We start from the raw sequence: 24,381 nt of genomic DNA on the forward strand, positions 1-24,381 counted from the left end.
TAAGGATAAAGATGAATGGCCAAAAACTGCCTATGATACTTCTGTAGAAAGAATAAAAGTAGAACAGGAACAAGTTGGAGAACAGCCCACAGTTACATCACTGTTGGAGACAACATCAAAAGAGTCATTAATTGAGCAGGAAGGACAACTAAAATTAGCTAAACCCAAGGAACTGAAGATAGAGACAATGCTAGGGAAAGACAAAGTCATCAAAGAAGAAAAAGTAGAGATAAAAGCCATTGGACAAGAACAAATCAAAGGAGTTCAGTTAGTTAGACCCACGAAAAGGGGCGAGGAAATGTATCAGTCCCAAGAGACTTCTGATAAACACAAACCTGCAACATCAGAACCAAAAGCTGATAAGGATGTGATGCCTTTGCATAAGCCCATAGTCAGAGAACCCTCAGTAACAGATAAAACCAAACCAAAGATGGCTGAGTACAAAACAGACGCTCCAGAATACGGGGAAGGTGCCACCAGGAAATGGAAATCAGAAGTCAAGCAGACATGTCTGAAAGCAGACGTCCAATACATCCCTCCCCAGGAAGTTGAAACCATGAGCAGAAAAGAGGGAGAAGCTCAAGAGCCTCTGTCCATCACAGAAACCAGGGTTTTGTCTTTGGAACCAGAAGGGAAAGAACAAGTCGCCCTTCGAGAATCTTCTAGAGGTATAAGGGGAAAAATGTTATGTGTCACCGAGCACGTGTTTTTTTTTTTGTTTTTTTTTAAATATCTGAGCACCAAACATCGTTGTGCACCTCCTCGTTATCACCCTCTTTAGGATTTATAAGATCCATACCTCTTTGTCGTCATCATTTCAAGAGGATATCATGTCAAATCACTCATTTTGTTTGGGCACATTCTTGCTCATTGTGAAGAACCGTCATGCTGTCGACTGAGACAGTCTCTTTTGGTTTCTTATCACCTGATATCTAAACCACCACAGTTTCATGTTGGGTTTTTCTCATCGTTTTTTCCTAATTCTGTGTTTGTTTTGTCTGTTCTGTTTCACTGTACCTGTGTGAATCAAGAGAAAATGTTTTGCACAGACGAGGTGAAGATGTATTGTGGAAATTTCTTGGAAATTTCTTCCATCATCAACTCAGTCTTCAGGCTGTTTGTTTCCAGAATGGATCTTCTTTGTGTTATTTGTCTTTGCATGGTTCAGTGCTCACCCCATCAGTCTTAGTGAGGTTCTGATTCTCATATAATTCCATTTCCAAGTTCCTGTGAAGGAGAAGGAGTCTCCACCACAAGTCACAGAACCACTGGTAAAGCCAGCTGCTCCTCAAGAAGGTATCAACTTTTCTTTTTAATGTGTTTTTGGTGTTTGTCTGTCTCTGTCTGAAAGTTTTCTAAAGGCATTCATGAAAGAATGTCACTCTTGAGCAAACATGAATCTTTGAGGCTTCTTTTGCTGATGTGCTATGGAAGAAAAAAAGTATCAAACAAGGTGGATATGAAGAGGGAATACCAATATTAACTTTGTATTTTTGGGAGTCAACTCTCAGATCTAGAATGCAGTGTTGGTGGGGAGCTTTCTGTTGAATTCCTTGTATACCTTGTACTTGAAGAGAGAAAACCTCAGGCTGCTGTAAAGGTTGAAGAAATTGTCCAAAGGCCTGAGATCACTGACACAACCAAGAAGTTGGAGAAGAAGATTACTCCGCAAGAAGAACCAAAGCCAGGTATCCAGATAATAACTCTTAAAGAATTCATACAGAGACCTTGTGTGTTCTAGAGGGGCAGTATGTTTCCTTTTAAATACTTCAATTCATTCTTTTTTATACTTGAAGTGACCAAGCCAAAGCCTGTCATAAAGGCCGAAGAACCAACCAAGAAGGTTGCAGAAGAAGAAAAGCCAGTCGTGGCAGAACAGATAGTTCCTGAGACAGGTATCTGAAGGACTGAGATTGAAACACCCTCTTTGTCGGACTTTCCATTTCCGATCCATCTTTTTCACATCTTGTTTAATCACTTCAAATGCTGATGATATAAACCCCCCCCCCCCCCACCACCACCACCACCCACACTTATGTGTTTCCTCTGTTGTTTTTGATTGGGTTGTCAGTCAGTCTTCTTTGGGTCGGTATGGCCTTTTCATGTTGTGTGTTCTGTTTTGCTGTTTGTTGGTCATTCATTTGTTGACCTTAAATCCAACACAAGCATGACACATTTTTCCTTGGAAATTTCACTTCAGCTCTTTGTCTGTACATATGACATATTTTTTTTATATCATCCATCTAAATCATGTGATGTTGGACTACTTTGCATCTCATTCACAACTTGATCAAATCTCTTAAGCATTCAGTAAAAGAATATTTTTTCATTTCTGAATGTGTTTGGTGAGGTCTTACCATTTTTTTGGGATTTGCTGTTCATGACTGATTAAATGGCCTAATTAATGACTTCTGAACTATACTTCTGTATTAGATGAAACCAAGGGACCCGTCCAAGCACCGGGAGGAGTCAAGAAAGGTAGGAGCACCAGTTACCACTCGCTGCACTTCCTCAGTACATACAGTACACATCAGTCAGCAGCTATAACGGTTCAACATGTTGGATGAACATACCAGTCTTAGTCCAGAGTAGCTAAAGCCATTCATTTGAGAGAAATAAGAACCTCAATTTTAATTTCCAATTTCAACTTTTAACTTACAATTCCAGTAGGTTTGTGGTTGTGTTTCGAAATGAAGGGGGCAAAAAAGGCATGGAGTTGAACACTAATCAGCACTGATTGGCTTATTATGCACAATATTCAAAACAACAAACAATTAAATTACTTATTTAAATGTTTATATGTATCGTATATATTGTTCTGTTGCATCCTGTTGATGGTCTTTTCTTGTGTCAGTCTTCTTTCATGTATGTTTTATTTCGGTTATTTTTTTAAAAAATTGGCTTTGCATAAAATAATTGAGAATATGTTTTTTTATATTTCTAGATTTTCTATATTTATATTTTGATTTGTATGTGTTTATACAAATGGTGGTGTCAGTTACGTGTCAGTGTAAGTAATGTCAAACCTTTGCCACCTCAGAACTTCTTCTGCACAAAAAAGGTAAAATTCAGATGGAAGAAGAAGGGACATTTGAGATTCCCACTTTAAGGAAGACAACCAGAGTCATAAAAGAAGTGGAGGAGGAGCAGGAAATTATCAAACTGAAGAAGGTTCCATCAGTTCCACCTAAAGAGGCCGAAGAAGAGAAGAAACCTCAGAAGGTCACCAAGACCACAGTCTTTCATGCTGAGGAGATTGTCCACAGAGAAGAGGATGTTGAGCTGTTAGTTGCCACCAGGAGACCTGCTGAGGAGAGAAAACCTCGAGACAAAGCAGATGTGGTGAAAAAGCCAGAAGTTGTGACACCTAAAGAAAAGGAAGAGAAAGAAGCTCCTAAAGATGCATGGACCCGCCAGAAACCCACTCCAAAAGAAGAAAAACCAGAGGATAAGATTCCTCTGAAGAAAACTCCCAAGACACCAAAGGAAGAGGAACCTGCCCCACCAAGTGCAGCCTTGAAGAAAGTAAAAAAGTTGCCTACAGAGGAAGTGGAACCAGAAGCAGTCAAACTAAAACCATTTGAAAAGCCTGTTATACCAGCTGAGGAGCCAGAGAAAGACCTGAAGGAGAGGCCAGACAGGGACACTGTGCCTTTTCAGAAGCTTGAGAGGACCCCCAGAGAGGTGGAAGCTAAAGAACCTCCCAAGAAACCTGAAAAAACTCCAGCAGAGGTCACAGAGCCACCAGCCAAGGTGCCAAAGCCAGTAGATAAAAAGAAAACTCCAGAGAAAGAGCCTGAGGAGGTCAAAGCACCCACCAAGGTGAAGAAAATACCAACACAGGAACAAGAGATAGAAAGTGTGAAGCTGAAGCCATTTGCAAGGCCTGCGAAAGAGGCTGAAGAGCCAGAGAAGAAACCTGCAGAGGAGAAAGAGAGGAAGCCAATTGATGATCTACACCGCCGTCGCACAGTTCCAGATGAAAAACCAAAAGAACGAGAGCCAGAAGCTAGACCAAAGAAACCTGAGATTCCAGAAGCTCCAGAGAAGAAGCCAGAGAAGCCAAAGGTGGTAGAGGCAGTTCCAGCTGAGAAGATAGTCTCTCCTGTGCCAGCTCCTGTTAAGAAACCTGAAAAGGTTCCTGAGGAGCCCAAACCTCTGCAGCTGAAGAAGGGAGTCATTCCCAAGCCGAAAGAGGAGAAAGAGGAAGTGGCTCTCAAGCCTGTGGAGCAGCTCAAGAAGGTTGAGCTGAAAAAGACACCATCTCCTAAAGTTGAGAAGCTTAAAGAAGACAAGACAGTCCCTGTTGAGAAGAAGCCAAGTGTTGATAAACTCAAAAAGATTCCTAAAGAGGTTTCACCGAAAGAGTCTATTGAAGCTGTGACTCTCAAAAAGATCCCAAAGAAGCCATCGCCAGAAGAGGAGAAGGCTGCAGAACCAGCAAAGCCCGCTAAAGGGAAGATTCCTTTGGTGAAGGAGATCTCTCCAGGAGCTGTGCAGATTAGAAAGGTCGCCACCCAGCCAGAAGAGGAGGTATTTGAAGAGGAACCTGAGGAAGAGGTGGAGCAGGAGGAAGAAGAGGCCTGGGGCTGGGAGCTGGTTCCCAGGGAGAGTTATGGCTCCGAAGAGTGGGAGGGTGAAGCAGAGGAAGGTGCACTGGAGGTTCCAGGGGTGGCCAGGAGAGGTGAGATGGTGGCAGCCCCAATTCGTTGGGTGACGGCTGAAAGAAACCTTCCTTCATGCCCTGAATAATCTTCCCATTTTCACGATCATGCCTCCATCTAAATCGTCTTTTCATATCTTAAGTGTGACGCGATTTACAGCATCTCTTCCTTGTAGTTTTGTCAATCATCATTCTGTTTGTCAAACTGTTCATATTCATTGCTTTTTGTCATTTCAGTCATGTCATTCGTTTGTCTGCCATTTCAACATCATGTCATTCCCATCAGTCTGACGTGTTCTCATACCATCTTTACATTTCTGTTTGTTATTCCATCTCTTCATCGTGTAAACACTACATCACTGTAAAGTTGTTAATATACATTATTCACCATTGTTTGTTTTGTCTGTCCTCATTGTGATTTCATGTATTTATCATCACTATTGCTTCATATTCCCCTATCCATTCAAGTGGACATTACATATCTCCCACCACTGGCATGTTTATGAAGTCATACGATTACATTGTGTGCCAAAAATTCATTTGAATTGTTTCTGAACAGAGGGACAACCGGCAGAAGAAGCAGGAAGAGGTAGAGGTAGAGGCCTGAGACGTAAGTCTGTTCTCTCAATATACCTATAAAGTCTCAGCAAGAAAACCCTGTTATGTTCTACATCCGGTATGATGATACCACAGAATCCTTCTTGAAATTCAAATACAAACTGACTGTCCTCAATTTCAGCCAAGCAGACCCCGTCACCTGGAGAGGGCAGGGGCCGCGGCTTGAGGCCTGGTGGAAAGGGACCATCACCACCAGAGGAACCCTTCGGAGGATTCAAGCTCAAAGCCGTCCCCCTGAAGTTCATCAAGAAGCTTCAGGACATTGTGTTACAGGAGGCAGAGTCTATAGGCTCGTCTGCTGTGTTTGAGTGCGAGGTATCGCCTTCCACTGCTGTCACATCTTGGATGAAAGATGGCAACAATCTCCGTGAGGACCCAAAGCACAAATTCATATCTGACGGCAAAGATCGCAAGATGAACATTATTGATGTACAGCTCTCTGACACCGGTGAATATACCTGTATAGCCAAGAACGCTGGCAAGGAAATATCGTGCACAGCCAAACTTATTGTTGAAGGTATTTATATCTTTCTTTACCATTAAAAATAACACTAAAGATACCAAAAATAGTATTTGTCATGATCCTATCTAACCTTTCGTCACTGTCAAATTGCCTTTTAATCTCCTTACAGAGCTGCCAGTGAAATGGATCAAAGAGCTGGAGGAGGAGACCTCAGCTCTGAAGGGTCAGCCTGTGTATATGACCTGTGAGTTGAACAAAGAGAGAGATGTAGTATGGAAGAAGGATGGCGAAGTCCTGAAGCCAAAGGCCAACAAGATTCAGATCAATATCATTGGCTTGCAGCACGCTGTGACCATCCAGAACTCCGCTGAGGACGACGCTGGGGCCTACTCATGTGAAGTGGCCAACCAGGAGACTGTCAAGACTGTAACAAATGTCAAAGTCACTGGTAAGCAAAATAGGACATTGAACATATCCCTAAACCCAGTAACATACGTCAATACTGTAGAGAATGTATACTGGTAGAGATTGAGGAAGCAATGATATTCACAGTATCTGGGGGCACCATGTTTGGCCAATTCTTATTTTAAAATTACATATCAACACAATGTGTAATTCACATACATTAAAGTACTTTGTAAGCTGCTGACATACAGCAATGTATTTAAATTGTTCTGAACATTATACATCTTGGCGGGGTACACCCTGGACAGGTCACCAGACTATCACAAGGCTGACACATAGAGACAGACAACCATTCACACTCACATTCACACCTACGGCCAATTTAGAGTCACCAATTAACCTTCCTTTGAACCAGGAATCCTCTGGCTGTAAGGTGACAATGCCCACCACTGCACCACTGCACCACTGTGCTACTTCAAAACTAGATATTACAAATGCCCTGTAGCTTTGGTACAGCAGAGGAAGAACCCTGGAGTTGTCTCTCAAAACAACACTTGAAGCTGCAGATATCTTTGAAAATCATCCAAAATTAGATAAACTAAGTTAAGACCAAGTCTGTTGTAGCTCCTCTGCCCTGGCTTACATTTTAGTAATATTTAGTATATTAGTGGTTTACATTGTTGTCTTTAATGGTATGATGGGCACTGATTCAATAATGTCCAACTCCAACAGAAATAATCAAGGATTGGATTGTGAAACCACTGAGAGACCAGCATGTGAAACCAAAGGCTGCTGCTATATTTAAATGTGAGCTCTTCAAGGACACTCCCAACTGGAAGTGGCTCAAAGGAGAGAACGAGATCACTCCTTCTGACAAGATCGAGATCAAGAAGGATGGGAAGGAGCTGACGCTCACTATCAAGAACTGTCAGCCAGATGATGTAGCAGAATATGCCATGGAGGTGGAGGGACGCGTCTACACTGCCAAGCTAACACTAGGAGGTTTATCTGTCTTCCTGCTTACCTTTCTTTTCCCTCAAATACTTTCCCTATGTTTCTATTATTTAATCTGAGTTTATAAGTACTAATATGACCTCTTCCTCAGAGCGGGAAGCTGAGATCCTGAAGCCCCTGGCCAGCGTTGAAGTGACTGAGAAGGAAGATGCCATGTTTGAGACGGAGATCTCTGAGGATGACGTTCCAGGAGAATGGAAGCTCAAAGGAGAGGTTTTGACCAGATCTCCGGTATGACTGGATGGCATTGTTTCGTCTTCGTCATGAGTCTTAATGCCTGCATTTCTGTCATATTCACGACTTTTAATATGTAAATGCACTGTGTTGTATTCACCAGATGTGCGACATCCAAATGGAAGGTGGGGTGCGTAAACTCACTCTGAAAAATTGCCAGTTGGATCAGGCGGGAGAAGTGTCCTACCAGGCTCTTAACGCCATTACCAGCGCAATGCTCAACGTCAAAGGTAAGAAGTACTCCTGGTATCCGACATGGGAATTACAGTGTACCATGATTTTGGGATATTAGCTGTAAAAATAAAGGTGTAAGGTCCGTGAGCAATAAATAAAGCTTCATGGCACCTGAATGCGGACCTTAGATCTTTATTTAATAAGGTTGACGAGTCAAATTCATTATCCGTGCCCATATTTGAGACTCCATGCAGCCTGGGAAGACAAGAAGGGATTTTGACGTCGGATCTATTTCTGGTCATCGAAACGATGTCCTGTGTTTGTTGTTTTACTTGTTGTTTGTTCAGACTAAATGTGAACCTGTCTTGTGTTTTGTCAGATTCAACAGTCTGTGAATTTGTGTGCAGTGATGTCACTCTACAGTCTTCTATATTTGTATGTGAATCGTATCATCGTATGTACCGTCTGTGATTAAATGTTCTATGTTGAATCTATGCACAGTGGCCAGTTTATCAGTTACACCAAAGTTCATGAATGGGTCACTTCACCAGACATGAAATCACATTGCCTTAGATTTAGCAAAGATGGTGGAGTTCAGTAACTCTTTGGTTTAATACAAGAACAGCAGAAGATAGTCACATACAGGAGCCAACTGGTGAAGAAAGAAGAATGACCTGAAGAATGAAGATTCTTGTCACCTCCTGGTAGAACTGAAATCAGAATTAGGTGCCAAATGGAAAAATGATAGACTGAGCCCTCCTCATGAGGGCACATTTGGTGAATGTTCCATTAAGAGCCCTCATTACCAGCAGGACTGCATTCCTTGATGACAGCACTTCAGCCTTCCTCTCATGGAGTCCCTTCAGCACCACACTTCAAAGCAGACCTGATTTTTTAACAATCCTGGGAGTTCAAAGTGACTTAATTTTGCTTACGTGACCTGCTTAGCCTGAAGATGTCTCCAATAGGTTTTCAGTAAGATAAAGTGAGATTAGTTGTGTATACCATCGATGAGCTACAATCTATTCTGCAACAAGAATGGCAGGAGTTTTTTCACTGATACCCTTGACATCCCTGTGGTATGATCCCATAAACTTCTGGAGCCACAGTCTGGTACAACCCAGTCCTGCATACATGGTGTACACAGTAAACTGGCTGCTGACTGTAGACTGTTGTGCTGTTGTTGTGTTTTGTTGGGTTGTTGATGTACTGTACCTGTGTCACTTTTTAAACTAGAAATCGAAATGGACTTTGTAGTCCCGCTGAAGGACGTTTCGGTGCCTGAAAAGAAACAGGCCAAGTTTGAATGCACCATCACGAAGGATGTCTCTAAGGTCATGTGGTACAGGGGGGATGACATTATCACCCCAGACCAAAAGTATGACATCATCGATGATGGAAAGAAGCATATGCTGATCATAAACTGCTGTGAGTTTGAGGACGAAGATGAATATACGATTGCGGTTTTGGGCAAAACTTCAACAGCTAGACTCACAGTGGAGGGTAAGTGCTGGATCGCTATTACAGGGCATAATTAGCAGAGCCTTTATTATTACGACTCCATTCATTGAGTTGGTTGCCCTCTCTTTCAAACTAACTCATATGAATATGCTTTACTAATACAACTATAGGTATCAGGCTCAAATTTATCTCGCCGATAAAGGACCAAACGGTGAAGGAGGGCGAAACGGCTCGCTTCGAGCTGGGGCTCTCTCATGAGAACATCCCTGTCACCTGGTACAAGAACGATGTTAAAATTCATCCGAGCAGAACAGTGGTCACTCATGTGGATGGAAAGAAACATGTGCTAGAGATGAAGGAAGTGACTCTTGATGATACTTGCCAAATTAAGGCTGAGGCCAAAGGAATTCCTTCCATGGCCAACCTGACGGTCATAGGTAAACCACGAATGTCCTCTTTCTGTCCTCTTCTAGTGTGTCTTCTTCCCTTGTCAACAGCTTTTGTACAATTGTCCATGTTTGTCTGTTCAGGTCGACAAAACGACCCGTAAGTCATTGTTTTCTGTTTTCTGTGTAGTAAGAAATTGCTTCTTTATGTCATGTATTTGTGTTCCTTGTCTTGTTTGACTGTCTTGTCCTTTGTTGGCCTTGGACCGTATGTATGTGTTGTATATGTGTTATATATGGAGAGTCACCCAAACATTTCCCCATTCCAGAGGGAGATGCGTACTTCACAGTTAAGCTGCAGGACTTTACTGCAGTGGAAAAAGATGATGTGATTCTTGATTGCGAGCTCAACAAAGATGTCGAAGTCATGTGGTACCACAATGAGGCTGAGATCAAGCCCTCTAAGATGGTGGCCATTAAGGCTGAGGGCAAACGCAGAGCCCTCGTTATCAAGAAAGTTGGAGACAAAGACAAAGGACAATACGTATGTGATTGTGGAACAGACAAGACGACGGCAAAGCTTCACATTGAAGGTAAAAACACAGAGTTTGTTAATTGAGACGCCTTCCCCCTTCTTGACGCACCTCTTTAGCTCCGCCTTCACCTGCACTACCTCCTAACCTCACCTCGAGCCCCATCACCCAGTTTTTTGTTGCGGTTCTTGCACTTGAAGCACCTTTTTGCTCTCACCATCTCTTAATTACTACTACCACCCCCTGTATGTGGCCTCTGTCATCACTCTGCCATTCTGAAAGTGGTAGAAAGACACTACAAGAGTTTTTAGAGAAAGACTCTCAAGTAGACTCTGATGTGTTCAGCCCTGATTATCACCCTAATTTGGGGAGATCAGTCTTGTAGTGTTCTTCAACCGTGACTTGTGTCCTTTGTTCAGTTTAAGATACGTCTGCCGAGCGTCTTCACAGAACTGCCCCTCTTTGAAGAAATAAACCCCTTTATTGTTCTTCAGTGCATTTTGAAGAACTGTGGCACCTCAATAATCTAATAGGTCCATATAGAACCAAATGGCTCCTGAGAAGTTTCTTTATGGCGCTGGCTTGTCCTAATGAATGGACTTAGTGTTGTGGCTGTCTCAGTTCAGCACCAACACCTCTGCTGCTGGCCCCTAGACAATCGCCGCAAAGTATTTTCACCACAACTGTTGGAGTCAATACTGAAAGCCCTTTGGTTGTTTATGGTCCAATTAAAAGGTTGCACAATAAAGGTGGTTGATATCTTTCAACTGAGGTGTCTGTTTAGTGTCTCTGCCTGTCTGTTGTTTGAGTATTTGTATATGTACTGTGTTGGTGTACTTATGTGTTTAAATGTCTGAACGTCCTCAGTAAGAATTTTGTCCCCTCTCTTAAACGTCAGCTCGCCACATCAAGGTGATTCGGCCAATGTATGGCGCTGAGGTGTTTGAAGGAGAGACAGCTCGATTTGAGGTCGAGCTCAGTGAGGACGACATTCATGGCCAATGGAAACTGAACGGAGAAGTCCTCAGTCCATCCGCCGTATGTCTCATTCAAACACAGATATTCTCTTACTGGTGGTTCAGTTCACTTTCATTTTGATTAAAACCCAGGTGTGGATTTCATTTAGAATCCTACGTATTAAAACCTTCCACACCTCCACACCCTCAGGGTTGAGATGTGAAGAACGAGAGGGTTGGGTCTCTCGTTTAGCTAACAAATGAAAGTGAATTGACCACTGATCGCTCTTCTTTAAATTCTCATGTTTTCACTGAAATGCTGAAGTTTGTTGGTCGTCTGCAGGATGTAGAGATCGTGGAGGACGGCCCAAAACACACTCTGGTCTTGTACAACTGCAAAGTGCCTCTAACAGGCGAGGTGTTGTTCACTGCCGCCAACGCAAAGTGTTCTGCTAACCTGAAAGTAAAGGGTGAGCTTTCACTTCCCTCACTCTATCTTCCTGTACGAAGTCTTAACAAGCACTGCACTGGGCTCAGTTCTTTGAAAGTGGGTTCAGATCTTATCGTTCTTCAGTTTTATTGCAAGTTGTCCTCCAGGAAATGATGAGGATAAATGAAACGTAATAGTGATTCTATGACTAGTGTAGTAAATGCTACTACATTGTGATAGAGGAACGTCCTTTTGTCTTACATGGAATTTCCTTTTTGGACCCTTTTTGTCAGTGTGGCAAATCACTGACTTTCATTAATGTACCCAAACACAACTTTTAATCCTGAGCACTCCACCTGCGCCTTGATATTAATCACATCTGTCTGAATCAACAGAGATCCCAGTCTCATTCATTACACCACTGACGGACGTGCATGTGTACGAAAAGGATGAGGCAAAGTTTGAACTGGAAATTTCTAGAGAGCCCAAAAACTTCCGCTGGCTGAAGGGAACTCAGGAGTTGTCAACTGATGATAAGTTTGAGCTCCAGGTGGAGGGAAAAAGACACACTCTTATTATAAAATCTGCCAGATACGAAGATGAAGCCAAATACATGTTTGAGGCTGAAGATAAAAGGACTTCTGGAAAGTTGTTTATCAAAGGTAAATGGAGTCGGACCGTTTCAGTTTGGTTTGATGGCAGTGATGTGATGGGTGCCTCATCTGTGGCACCTTTTTGAACACATCATCACCGTTATTATCTGTTGATATCTACCAACTGTGTCTCAACTTTGGACTGAATTCCCTGTATATGTATACAATTTCTGTTTGTCAGGTATTCGCCTTGAATTTATCAGGCCGATTAAAGATGTGACTGTGAAGGAACGTGAAACTGCAGAGTTCAGCGTCGAACTCTCTCACGAAAAGATCCCGGTGGTCTGGTACAAAAATGACGTCCGTCTGCACCCTAGCAAGGTGGTGCACATGTCAGAGGACAGAAAAGTCCACACACTGGCCTTCAAGGAGGTCACCATCGACGACACTTCCATGATCAAGGTGGAGGCCATGGGCAAGACCTCAGAGGCCATGCTCACTGTGCTCGGTTAGTATTTAGAGGTCTGAATTCCCCAAAATGATACCGAAGACGTGACCTCAGTGTGACGACTATTTAGCCCCATTCAGTTACTTCCCATGCTTTTATACTTGAACTGGTTATTACTGGTGTTGTTATATGTCTTCCTGCAGAGGGCGATCTGTACTTCACAGTGAAGCTCCAGAACTACACCGCCGTCGAGAAAGATGAGGTGATGTTGTCCTGTGAGCTGAGCAAGGCCGCCGGCGAGGTCCGGTGGTTCAAGGACGGTAACGAAATATTTCCCTCCAAGAACATTCTCATCCAATCAGACGGCAAGAAGCGCATGCTGGTGATCAAGAGGACAGCGAAGAGCAGCAAGGGAGAGTACACCTGTGACTGTGGCACCGACAAAACCACAGCCAACCTGAACATCGAAGGTAATACCTGCGGCGATCTGGCCCCTCCTCCAGACCCTGGTCAGGACTGCAGAATCAGACCCCGCCCACCGCCGTTCGCCGAAACTCCACCCTTCTCTGCCATTTTCCCTCCATCACTGTGTTCTGTATTCTCATACTCATTGTTTGTAATGTTTGTGACGTGATATCATAATCCAACGTGAAACATCTTCATTATAACTGTATACAGAAACACTTTATGAACTCTGAGGAAACAACGGAGACACAATCTGTCATGTTAATGTCTCCTCACTCAGATGCCCATAATAGTGTTCATATACATGTTATAATCACTTATTTTTGTGTGTGTTTATTCATTAGGAATGTTTACATTTTACAAGAGATTTCAGGATGCACATTAACAGTCAAATTTTTAAATATTTTTTAGGGAAAGATTTCCATTATCCTATTAGGGAAAGTGAAAATTTGCACCAAATTTAAAGCAAAAAACATATAGGTGAGCACAGGATTAGGGGCTCAAACTATCTGCAAAATGTTTTGGAAAATTACAGTTTTTTTAATGCTTTAAATCAAAGTAGTAAAAATTAAGGCTTGTGTAGACTATTTGTTTGTCAGGATGTTGATAATATAAATGCATTTATAAAGTTAGCCATGACTGTGTAGTTGATTTATGTAAACTTTTTTAATATGTCATGTTTAATTTTTTTAATCCAGTTTATTAATTTGGTTTTCAGTACACAGTATCAGTAATAAAGTAATTAACATATTCCTGTTTGCAAAAAGAGAAAAGTAAAAATATTATTACATTGATTAATAAAAAAAGTATTTCAAAACAATAAAAAAAAAATACAAAAGAGATAATTTAGTTTAATTTAATTTTAATTTAAAAATTAAATTCAAAATAATAAAAATAATTACCAAAGAAATTATTTTAATTTATCTGGTTTTCAAAACACAGTATCAGTAATAAAGTTAGCACCATCCTCCTTTTTTTAAAATAAAAAAAGAGAAATAAATAAAATTAATGAATAAACAAAAAAAATACATTCAAAATAATAAAAAAAATGCAAATTCATTTAATTTGATTTATTGTAAACAATTAACAATTTATTTATTTGATTTTCAGTACCCAGTATCAATAATAAAGTAATCATCATACTCCTGTTTGCAAAAAGAGAATAAAAAATAAATTAGTAAAATAAAAAATAAATTCAAAATAATATTTCTAATATTAATTTTAGTTTCACTGTTTTGTTCATTTTAATATTTCATCAGTGTCCTCATTAACATCAATAATTCAGTTAAAATGCTTTATGAGACGTTTATAGAGTATGTGTTGACAGTGAGATGTTTTATAGGGTTGGATTATTATATTTATTCGACTTTCCTGCTTTTGCACATCCTGTAAGTCGCTCTGAATAAGAGCGACAGCTGCTTGCCATGTCTCCACTGTATGTCCTCCACTGATCATCAGACACCAAGCTGTTCTTTTAACTGTGTATGACGATGTGAAACTGTTGTTATAACTGGATTGTTCACTGGTTCCTCTGAGAGATTTCAGTTAGCTTCACCTTCTGTTTGGCTTTTATCTAACGTCTTTTCAAACCTCCGCAGAGCGCGACATCAAGGTTGTCCGCCCACTGTACAGTGTGGAGGTCACTGAGACAGAGACCGCCAAGTTTGAGACAGAGATCTCAGAGGAGGACCTTCACGGCACCTGGAAACTGAAGGAAGAGACACTCCACCTGTCTGCTGTAAGATTAAACACCAATAAAGATGGTGCCATTTTGATTTAATCCAGAGAAAAAGCCAGTGAGATAAAAATAATTTCCTTTCGCTTTGGGGATGCTCAGTTTAACTCTGTTCAGTTAAATCAATTTAACTTTAATCTTCATATATTATGAGTAAAAATGTTTTGTATAAGCACCTTCTCTTGTGACCTTGCCTCAAAATTGAGATTAAGAGATTGTTGTGAAAGTTTGTTTGAACTGTAGATTTTTGTTTGCAGGATGTGGAGATCAAGATGGAGGCCACCAGACACACGCTGATCCTCTACAACTGCAAAATGGACATGGCCGGAACTGTAGACTTCGCGGCAGCGAATGCCAAATCTTCAGCTCAGCTCAGGGTCAAAGGTGACAGAAACAACAGGGACATTTACCACAGACACTTTGTGAAAACATTTTTTGGTAGGCAGCTTAAAATCCCTGAAAGTCCTCCTCTTGACCGATGACACTCTGGTTTCGGTTCGGATCCGAGTACACGCAGACTGTTAATTAACTCACCAGAATTTGATAGTAGTTTCATGACAAAATTTATACATTGTTGTGAGAGGCATAGGACACAATTTGCAGACAGAAATACATTTACTGTTTGCCTGATGAAGGTCGAGTTACCAAAACATTGCAGTAATTTTATTTCTTTTGCAAGTGAGCCATTTTCGTCTCTTTCCTGCACAGTTGATTTGAAATGCGAGATGTTATTTTGTTGTGGGAAACATGAAACGTAAAATCTCCTTTATTCTCATTGGTTGGTTGAGAAAGAAAAGTGTTTGACACCACCTGGTAATTTGGTGCTTTTCACAAAAAGTTTAATTTTAATCAGCTTTTAGAAGCTCTCTGGCTGACTGGAAAACTAGTGGATTAAGTATATTTTTGAAGGGAGCTTCAATCAGAAGATGCTTACTGCTGATATGCAAGTAAAACTGACATTGAGAGTAAAGAGTATAGTACAGAATATCTGTGAGAGTTGTGTAGGCAAAGAAAGATAATGAAAAAACATTTTCCTGCAAAAATGTTTGTTAAAAAAGTTGAAAAAGTAATTGAAAGCATGAGAGAGTTTTTCTGAGTAAAATACTCATTAAAAGGAGTGGCACAGTCTCTACCTAATGGTAAGAAAGACTAGCCGTCTTTATGCTAAACTAAGCTAACCAGCTGGAGGCTGTAGCTTTCCCAGGTGCAGACCTTTGAATCTGTTCGCTCAACCAAGTTTAAGCTGTTAAGAAATGGAGCGTAATGAGTTGGTGATTCTGTCTGATATCAGGCAAGACTGTAGCTTTATATTTAACTCACTTAAATTAAATCCATCATTAAAGAGTATTTCTATGTTAATCATCAATTAAAAAATGAAATACATTCACGATGAATTTGACATTTTAGAGCCGCAGGCTGCTCCAACAAAAACAAAGCTAAAGTGTAAAGATAAAGTGAGAAATCCTTGTGGTAAACATGGGGGCAACAGAGATTTTATCATCTTATAAAACAAATATAAATTCCCCTCGTTTAGAAATTTACAGCAAATCAGAGAGTCATCTGGTACAACAAGAAATTCTTTTCTTCCAACCAATGCAACATAAACAAACTGTTAACTAATGTTACCTGCAGAGAAAAAATTCTGCTGTGTCCGGTGTCATCAGTAAGTCATATAACACGACCTGAATATGTTCTACACTGCAACAAAACCTCCATCATTTATTCTTTCATCGTTATTCAGTGACTTGTTTTTTATGCAACTATAACAAAATCCACTCAGTATGGTGACATTATCCCACTTTGAAAGAGGTGATTTAATCTCAAATGCTGATTGAAGAGGGTAGAGTCCAGTGTGTCTGATGCTGGGGGATATATTAGCAGAAATGGAAAATAATATAATGTTTTCTTTAATGTTTAATTACCTGACAATAAAAATCATTGTGTTTTTGTTACCTTACATTGTGTCCAAACAGCAAGCCACCACCATCATACCACCGTCTCCACTTTGTAAAACGAGCTAGCTTGATGGCAACATACTTTAAGAGATGTTCACCTCCCTGGAGATCTCCCTCCAGACAGACCCCAACTTATTCAGGTTTTTATAGTGAAATGAGAAGGTGTCATTTAAGCCACGTTTCCACCAAACACTAACGGTACTGTACCTTTGGAACCAAATGTAACAGCGGCCATGTATATATATTTTTTAATAATTATTTTTAAATCATCCAAGAGAGACAATCAAAACTAAAGTGATGGTCAAAGTTGTCACAGTGAAATTTAAGGTGTGCTGATGGATTCACGTCATCACCTCATGCACTGAGTAACATTACAAGTTAACGTTCCACCTTAAAAGTCTCCGGCAGTCGGCCCAGTGAATGAAGTTATTTTTTCTCAGACTCCAGCTGCTGTGAGAGGCAGCAGAACATCCTTTCATTTTATAGTTACAGTTTACTAATAAAACTCTCCACAGTATGAACAGTGGTTACATGAGCCTCAAAACCAGCCACAACTCAGCTCTGAGCAGAGTGACCGTCCTCTACTGACCAATCAGACTGCAGTGTTCACAGCTCCACCTTTTAGTACCAGATCTGTGTGCTAGGTACCCCAACAGAGGGGGGACCAAACATGGGAACAGTAAGGAACGGTTCTATTGGTACCATCCACAACTTTCACAGTGGAAACAGGAAAAAGGCGTACCAAACTGAACTGTACTGGACTGCTTGGTGGAAACGGGGCTTTAGGTAACTTCTCGTTTCAACCATGTGAAACCAAGTTTCATTCAAAATGGCGTGCCACATTACGCTGCATTGCGCTGCGTCTCTCGCGGGCTGTCAGGACAGTCCAATAGTAAACTTTCAGTTAAACTGATTCAGTCTCGATGTTAGAATGAGCTGTTTATATCTACATAGGGAGCAAGTCCTCGTCTACTGAGATTGCCATGTTTCTACAGTAGCCCAGAATAGACAAACCAGACACTGGCTCTAGATAGGGATATTTGTGTTTTCGTAGTCAGTAGCACCTCTGCAAGGAGCAGTATCAGACACACACAGGTTTGCTACATGTTAAACTTCTTCTTTAGATCAGCTGGTCTGTTTGTTTTGGAGAGGAGGAGACTTAAGAATGAACACTGAAGGAATTCTAACCAGGAGAAGTTTCAGCTGGTTGTAATCTGTAATCCTTGCTGATAGACGCCACCAAATCCCCCTAAATCTGACACACTGGACATTTAAGACTTTTTTTTTAACAGGTTTCTTGCATTAGGACAAGCAACTAAAATCATTAGAGAACAGAGACTTTATAGATTTTGTTTTAAAGAATGATCTTCAAAGATCAACAGTTACTTTCTTAATTTCTCATGTTATGCTGTAACAGGTGGAGAGTTGAGACTGTGAAGCTTCACAGCTGAGGTGTCACTAACTGTAATTTAGACCTCAGAGTAAATCACGACGCTGTCACAGACTCTCTGCAGTGTGGACGCCTTTAAACACTGAACTCTCAGAAGGTGAAATCACTGGTTCAGATAGAGGTTTTTCTGCAGTGTGTGAAACATTATGATTGTTGATATGTTCCTGAGCAGATATGTTGTGCCCCTCTCAGCGTGATGAAGACTGTAAACTCCTCAGACTGACAGCTGGCTGTCACCGACACTGTCAGTCTTTAACTGGCTGTTAAGAGGCTTTAATTCAGGCATGTGAAGAAGCCTGTTGTAAATATTTGATGCAGCTTGTTAATCTGACATCCTGGATCTCAGTTTTCCCAAACACCAGTTACACCACAGCGTTATGACACGCGCGGCGGCCCGACAGTTGGGTAACTCGTGCGAGGAGCTCCACATTCTCCTTTTCCAGGAAAATTGCAGGCTGCTGATTGACAGGAGCAGATTGGCCTCTGCTGATGGGTTTGGCAGAGGTGGGCTCTCAGCCAATCAGGACCTCCGGTTATTTTAGAAGCCACATGCCTTATCTAGAGCAGGTTTGCAGTGATTGGCAGGGGGGAGGACGCGACCCCGTCCCTCACTGGTTTCTGCCGGCCATATACATCTGATGGCAGGTCGTATGCTAATGAGCTAGGCCCCCCAATGCCAAGTCCCACGGTGGCGGTGTTCAGTTGTCCTGAGGGCTTCCAGCGGCCTGTCTTCAGCTCAACACCACCATGAGGATAAGCCACTGAGGATTAGCCGTTTCTCTGCGGGGACTTTTTGGATCTATTGACTTGTTTCAGGGGGGGGACTAATCATGTCTTCTCCCCAATCCAAAGCCCGAGTGATCGGCCTGGAGCGGCCCCTGAAGGATGTCACTGTGACTGCCGGGGAGACCGCTACCTTCGAGTGCGAGCTGTCCTATGAAGGCATCGCTGTCGAGTGGTTCCTGGGGGGTACAAAGCTGGAACCAAGCGACAGAGTAAGTCCCAGCACACCTGAGTCCTCACAACAAACACATCCACTTCCTGTAACCTTCCTGACACACACCACACACTGACAGTTAATGAAGCCACCGCAGATCCTCCAGGAGTTCAGGCAGGTCCTTCAGGCCTTGTGGTGGTTCAGGTCCAGAGCCAGGCTTTTGTTTCCCGTTCTATTTGTACACAGTGTTCAATGTTGTCTGCAGCAGTCTCGGCCTGTCTTCATATAAGGGCCTGCTGGTGAAGGTTCAGGATTCCTGCTGAGCATTCGATCCTGGTTTTGAGATAACGCAGGCAGGGAGACTTTTCTGCCCTGCAAGCGTTTCTGCAGGGTTATTTTTAACAGCTGCAGGAGGTTGAGACGCAGGGCAGGTGGCAACAGGAGCTATTTAACAGCTTCAGTTTTGAAACGTGCTGTAGATGTTTTTCTGCTGTTTTCAGGCTGAAAAAAAAGCTGAAAAGAGAGCTGGCTGTGAGTCCGGCCTTGAAACGATGTCCTGTCATAACGCAGGATTAGTTTGATTATCGGATGTAACATGAGAAGTGTGAGGTTTGCAAAGACACGTGATCTCTCTGTGGGTTGTGCAAGTGTGATTTACTGCATGTTACATGGTCAAAACACCACATCAACAGTTGCATCAAATCACAAACTAAAACTGTTCGACAGCTTCGCCTGGTTTCTTTAAACATAAAATGAGTAAATAAAGTTGTTGTTTTAAAGTCTTTAATTGTGATGCTACTGCAGACAGAAACTCTTCCTGAGATCTCAGAGCTGTTTAGTTGTTTAGTAGGTAAATGTCTCCTGTTTACATAAAAGATTTATGAGCTGGTTTTCTTTTGTAACAAAGTAAAGTCAAGGTTGTATCAGCAGGGACGGATTTTATTTGAAGATTAGTGTTCAAAAGCAAAGATAAATTTCAATGAAACCAGCGTGAAATACATTATTACTCTCAGAAAAACTAGATCAGCAACTAAACTAAAACTAAAACAGGAAGACAAAGCAGATTAATGTGAACATGACTGAGCTGAGTTTATTAAACCTCTTTGCCTGTCAGTGGAGTTTAAAACTTAAAACAACAAAACTGATGAACATTCAGGTTTAGAGACATTAAAGTGACATATAAAGCTGTGTTACGAAACAAAGAAGTTTATTGAGCCACATATTTAGTTTCACTGAGAACTTCACAAAACCTTTGGTGTATTTTTGTGTGTTCATTTTTTGGTGATATTTACAACATTAAAGTAAGCAGTTAACAGACCTCAAAGAGACTCACAAAACAATAAAACAGCTCAACCTGTCCATCCCCCGACACCCACACTAACACTCACCCAAACTGTTACGAAACTCTGATGGGAAGCAACATCACAGCTGATCTGAGATTAACTTTAAACTGAATAAAAAAAGGGATATTCAATCGAAAACAGCTAAAATCAAATAATTTCTGTCTGCAGAGCAAAGAGACTTTATAGCTTTTAATTCCTTAATTTCTTCACTCAGCGTAAAAACATTAAATTGTCTGTAGCTGGTTAGGAATGGACAAAACAACAAACATTTTAACTTGACTATTCACCTAAATGTGTTAAAGGTCTATTCTTAATTCCAAAGTGGAGATCAGGAACCAGTCTGTGACTTCTAACAGACATCTTCTGAAACAGACTTTTAACTCATCAGCATTTTAAAGTATTGGAAAAAGTTGAAAGTACTTCACACTCTTTTTCCTCTTAAACCAAAAAATTATCCCAGAAAAACAATAAAAAGTTCATATAATGATAAACATGTGCAGCAGAAATGTTTTTTAATTCTTACAATTGAAAAATAAAGGTAAGTGTAATCATGCTTATTTTTTATTCTTTAAAAAGAAGCAATGAACAGGAAATATGTTTAATTCCCCATCGGTGAGTTATGTGTCTCTCGGCTTGCTGTGAGCTGCTGTGTGTGGGTGTGTGTTAAAATCAGCCATCAGGTGTCAAAGGTTGTGCAGTTTAAATCGGGGGAAGGAAAGCAGCTGCCTGGATATGTTTCAGCTGTCAGGCCTCAGCTGACTGACCCCCAGACCTGTGACTCCCAGTTCAACTCTGTTTCTTGTGATTCTCACAGACAATGTTTAAAGATGATAAAACCCACATTATATGTGTATATTTAAGTGTATGCTGTTCACCTGACATGTGCTGTTCTGGGAAAAATCCATACATATATGCATACAATCTCTGATTCTGTGTCTCCTGAACCTTACAATGTTCAGGGATGATAATACAATTTGAACCTGACAGACAGCGTTGAGGGCTGGTTAAACTCTGTGTTTCTATTGGACAGGTGGTGTTGAAGGCGGAGGCTAAAGTCCACAGTATGACTCTGAGGGACGTCAAACTACATGAAGCCGGACAAGTTAAACTCGTCGCCAAAGACTTCCAGACGGAGGCCAACCTGATCGTCAGAGGTAAGATCAGCTGACTCACCATGCCACAGTGATGTAGATGTATACTCAAGGGTGTGTCAGTACACTGTGACATCATTACTGGGCGGGACTTCAGGTGCAACACCTCTGACTGGCAGATTTCCAAAGGAAGTTCTGATTGAGTTTTACGTAAACAAAGGAAAGATGTGTTGTGTTTTTCTGTGCGTGTTCAGAGCCACCGGTGGAGTTCACTAAGCCTCTGGAGGACCAGACGGTGGAGGAGGAAGCCACCGCCACACTTGAGTGTGAAGTTTCCAGAGAAAATGCAGAGGTGCGATGGTTCAGGGATGGACAGGAGATCAGAAAGACCAAAAAGTACGAGATGATCGTCGAGAGCCGTAAGAGGGCGCTGCTCATCCACGACTGCACTATGGACGACTCGAGAACGTACACTTGTGACGCCAAAGACTTCAAAACCTCCTGCTTCCTCAACGTTGAACGTGAGTACAGCTGAGAACTAGCACAAGTTTACTAAAGAACCCTTAAAAAGATTTAAGGAACCATAGAAACCATTTATAAGACTATAGAAAGTCCTCATCAGGGATAAGGGACCCCCTTAAAAAAACAGAAGGAACCCCTTGTTAAAGGGGACCTCAAAGAAGTCAGTAACCTTAACAAACTCTTAATAAGAGTTTAGGAACCCTTAATAACACACAAAAAGTTAAAGAATAACTTCAGTTAAGGAGTCCCCTCTGTAAAAGCTGAGGGACCTTAATAAAAGCAAGAGGATCTTCTAAAAGCATTAAGGAAGCCTTAATAAAACCTAACCTTAAAGTTAAGGAACCACTTGTGAGAGATAAGGGACCCTCTATTAGAGTAAATGGATCTTCCATTAGTGTTAAGGGACCCCCATTAAAAGCTAAAAGAGAAAGTGATTAGTAACTTTTATAAGACCTAAGGAACCCTTCAAAACATGTGAACAGTCCCTTGTCAGAGTTAAGGATCTCTCAAAATGTTTTAGGAACCCCTTACAAAAGTTAAGGGACCACCATGAACGCTCAGTAGCCCTCTATAAAAGTTAAGAATTCTAAAGGCTAAGGAACTACTTGTTAGAGCTCAGGAACCCTAAATGGATCTCCCTTAAGTGTCCATGAATTCTCTTTAAAAGCTAAAGGACCTTTCTAAGTATTAAAGATCCCATCAAAAATGTAAAGATATCCAATGTCAAAGTGAAAGATCCCTCAAAAAATTCAAGGAACTCTTTATATGAGTTAAAGAACTCATCAAAAAGGTTAAAGAATCGCTATTTTTGAGCTAAGGAACCTTCTGTAGGAGTTCAGACGATTTTTATGGCAGGAAAGAGCAACCCTTTTTAAGACTTAAGGAATCTCTCAGGAAAGTCAAATAATTCCTTTTTAGAGGTAAAGTTGATCTCCCAGCCCCTCAAAACCCTTAATTAGAGTGAAGGGACCCCTAAAAACAGATGAGAAATACCTCAGTTGAGCTAACAAACCTTCTGTAGGACCTCTCATGGAAGTAGAAAGGTCTCTAACAAAAAGGAAACCTTTTTTAAGACTTTTAGAATCCCTCAAGAAACTCAAGTTTAGAGTTAAAATTCTTTCAACCTCTTAAATAGAGTGAAGGAACCCCTAAAAACAGATTAGAAATCCCTCAGTTGAGCTAACGAACCCTCTGTAGGAATTTAGGAACTCAGCAGCTAAGGGATCCCTAACAAAAAGGAAACCTTTCGTGAGACTTTAAAAATCCTTCAGAGTTAAAAGTTGAACTCCTACCCCCCTCAAAACCCCTTAATTTGAGTTAAGGAACCTCTAAAAATAGAACAGAAACCCCTCAACTGAATTAAGGAACACCCATAAAAAACAAAAGACCTTTAAAGTACTAACTAAATTACTCAGAGGTAAGGGAGTTAAGAATCAATTGTTTCAGTTAAGAAACCTTTTGTATTTGGAGTTAAGGGACCCTTAAAAAACATTGCCATTTGTAAGACTTAATAAAGTTTAAGGAGAAGTTAGAGTAAAAGAACCCCTCATTACATTTAAGAAATCTCTTGGAGGTTGGAGGTTGAGATTAAGGAAGTATGAATTCTCATTAAGGAACATGTAAGAGATCCTGAAGACTTAAGGTAAAGAGGTTTTCTGTATGTCCACAGCTCCACATGTCGAGTTCTCGAAGCCGCTCCATGATGTCGAGGTCAAAGAGAAGGAATCTGCCAGGTTTGAGTGTGAAGTTTCCAGAGACAACGTCAAAGTGAGCTCAGCTTCTTTTTCTCTGTTTGTCCAAATTATAAAGTCTGAAAAAGATTCTTCACTCTTTAACGTCTCTGAAATCTCGTCTCGCAGGTCCGCTGGTTCAAAGATGGAAGTGAAATCAGAAAGGGGAAGAAGTATGAAATTATTGCTGAAGGCCGCAAACACATCCTCATCGTCCACAAGTCGGTGTTTGACGACGAGGCTGAATATGAATGTGATGCAAAGACCTCCAAATCCTCCGGCATGCTTACTGTCGTCGGTAAGAATAAACAAACATATGAACTGAGTTTAGAACCTGGTTCTTTATACAAGTACGAACTTGTTTGGATCATTTCCAGTACAAATCTGCAGCTGCAAATGTTCAGCTAATTCACATTTAACTGGATTATTTTGGAGTGAACATCGTATATGAGCTCATTTTCAGACACAAAAGACATCTTTTTCCAAAAGTTGTGATGAAAAAATATCAATACGATGATGATTTTTGATGAGAACATACACATGTTGATCTTGTTATCATTATTTGAATGTAATAAAATGACTAAAATAGCAACTTTAATCATTGCACTTAAAAATTGCATCTCCAGATTTAGTTTGTGATAAGAAAATAAATAAAATACATCAGTTAAATATCCAATTAAAAGGTTAAAACAAATTGGACCTGAGTACATTCATTCAGCTCTTTTATTGAGGGGTGTAAATATTACGGTTTCTGTTGTGAGAAGTTAACGGAGAT

General features: G+C 40.9%; 2 protein-coding genes across 10 annotated transcripts in view; both read left to right on the top strand.

Moving 5' to 3' along the window:
* The window catches only part of ttn.2 (titin, tandem duplicate 2), a 249,401-nt gene that overhangs the window by 122,177 nt on the left and 102,843 nt on the right, over positions 1 to 24,381 (top strand). For 4 of the 9 annotated variants that reach the window (XM_049594294.1, XM_049594295.1, XM_049594296.1 and 1 more), the window contains 17 exons: positions 1,225 to 1,296; positions 1,575 to 1,688; positions 1,797 to 1,895; positions 2,434 to 2,478; positions 5,223 to 5,273; positions 5,403 to 5,798; positions 5,914 to 6,192; positions 6,882 to 7,151; positions 7,255 to 7,394; positions 7,501 to 7,627; positions 14,442 to 14,581; positions 14,836 to 14,962; positions 18,836 to 18,978; positions 21,294 to 21,417; positions 21,609 to 21,875; positions 23,546 to 23,643; positions 23,736 to 23,904. In XM_049594294.1, the coding sequence (XP_049450251.1) occupies positions 1,225 to 1,296; positions 1,575 to 1,688; positions 1,797 to 1,895; positions 2,434 to 2,478; positions 5,223 to 5,273; positions 5,403 to 5,798; positions 5,914 to 6,192; positions 6,882 to 7,151; positions 7,255 to 7,394; positions 7,501 to 7,627; positions 14,442 to 14,581; positions 14,836 to 14,962; positions 18,836 to 18,978; positions 21,294 to 21,417; positions 21,609 to 21,875; positions 23,546 to 23,643; positions 23,736 to 23,904 (2,661 nt within the window). The remainder of the gene's footprint in view (positions 1 to 1,224; positions 1,297 to 1,574; positions 1,689 to 1,796; positions 1,896 to 2,433; positions 2,479 to 5,222; positions 5,274 to 5,402; positions 5,799 to 5,913; positions 6,193 to 6,881; positions 7,152 to 7,254; positions 7,395 to 7,500; positions 7,628 to 14,441; positions 14,582 to 14,835; positions 14,963 to 18,835; positions 18,979 to 21,293; positions 21,418 to 21,608; positions 21,876 to 23,545; positions 23,644 to 23,735; positions 23,905 to 24,381) is intronic. The other 5 variants (XM_049594299.1, XM_049594300.1, XM_049594301.1 and 2 more) reach the window with 3 other exon arrangements.
* On the top strand, positions 7,638 to 13,470 carry LOC125899789 (titin-like). The gene is made up of 8 exons (XM_049594340.1): positions 7,638 to 9,074; positions 9,203 to 9,469; positions 9,748 to 10,011; positions 10,850 to 10,989; positions 11,251 to 11,377; positions 11,733 to 11,999; positions 12,172 to 12,438; positions 12,582 to 13,470. The coding sequence occupies exons 1-8, from the start codon at positions 8,816 to 8,818 to the stop codon at positions 13,010 to 13,012; spliced, it is 2,022 nt and encodes a 673-aa protein (XP_049450297.1). The 5' UTR covers positions 7,638 to 8,815; the 3' UTR covers positions 13,013 to 13,470.

The sequence above is a fragment of the Epinephelus fuscoguttatus genome, linkage group LG13 (genome assembly GCF_011397635.1).
Source record: "Epinephelus fuscoguttatus linkage group LG13, E.fuscoguttatus.final_Chr_v1".
Classification (NCBI taxonomy): domain Eukaryota; kingdom Metazoa; phylum Chordata; class Actinopteri; order Perciformes; family Serranidae; genus Epinephelus; species Epinephelus fuscoguttatus.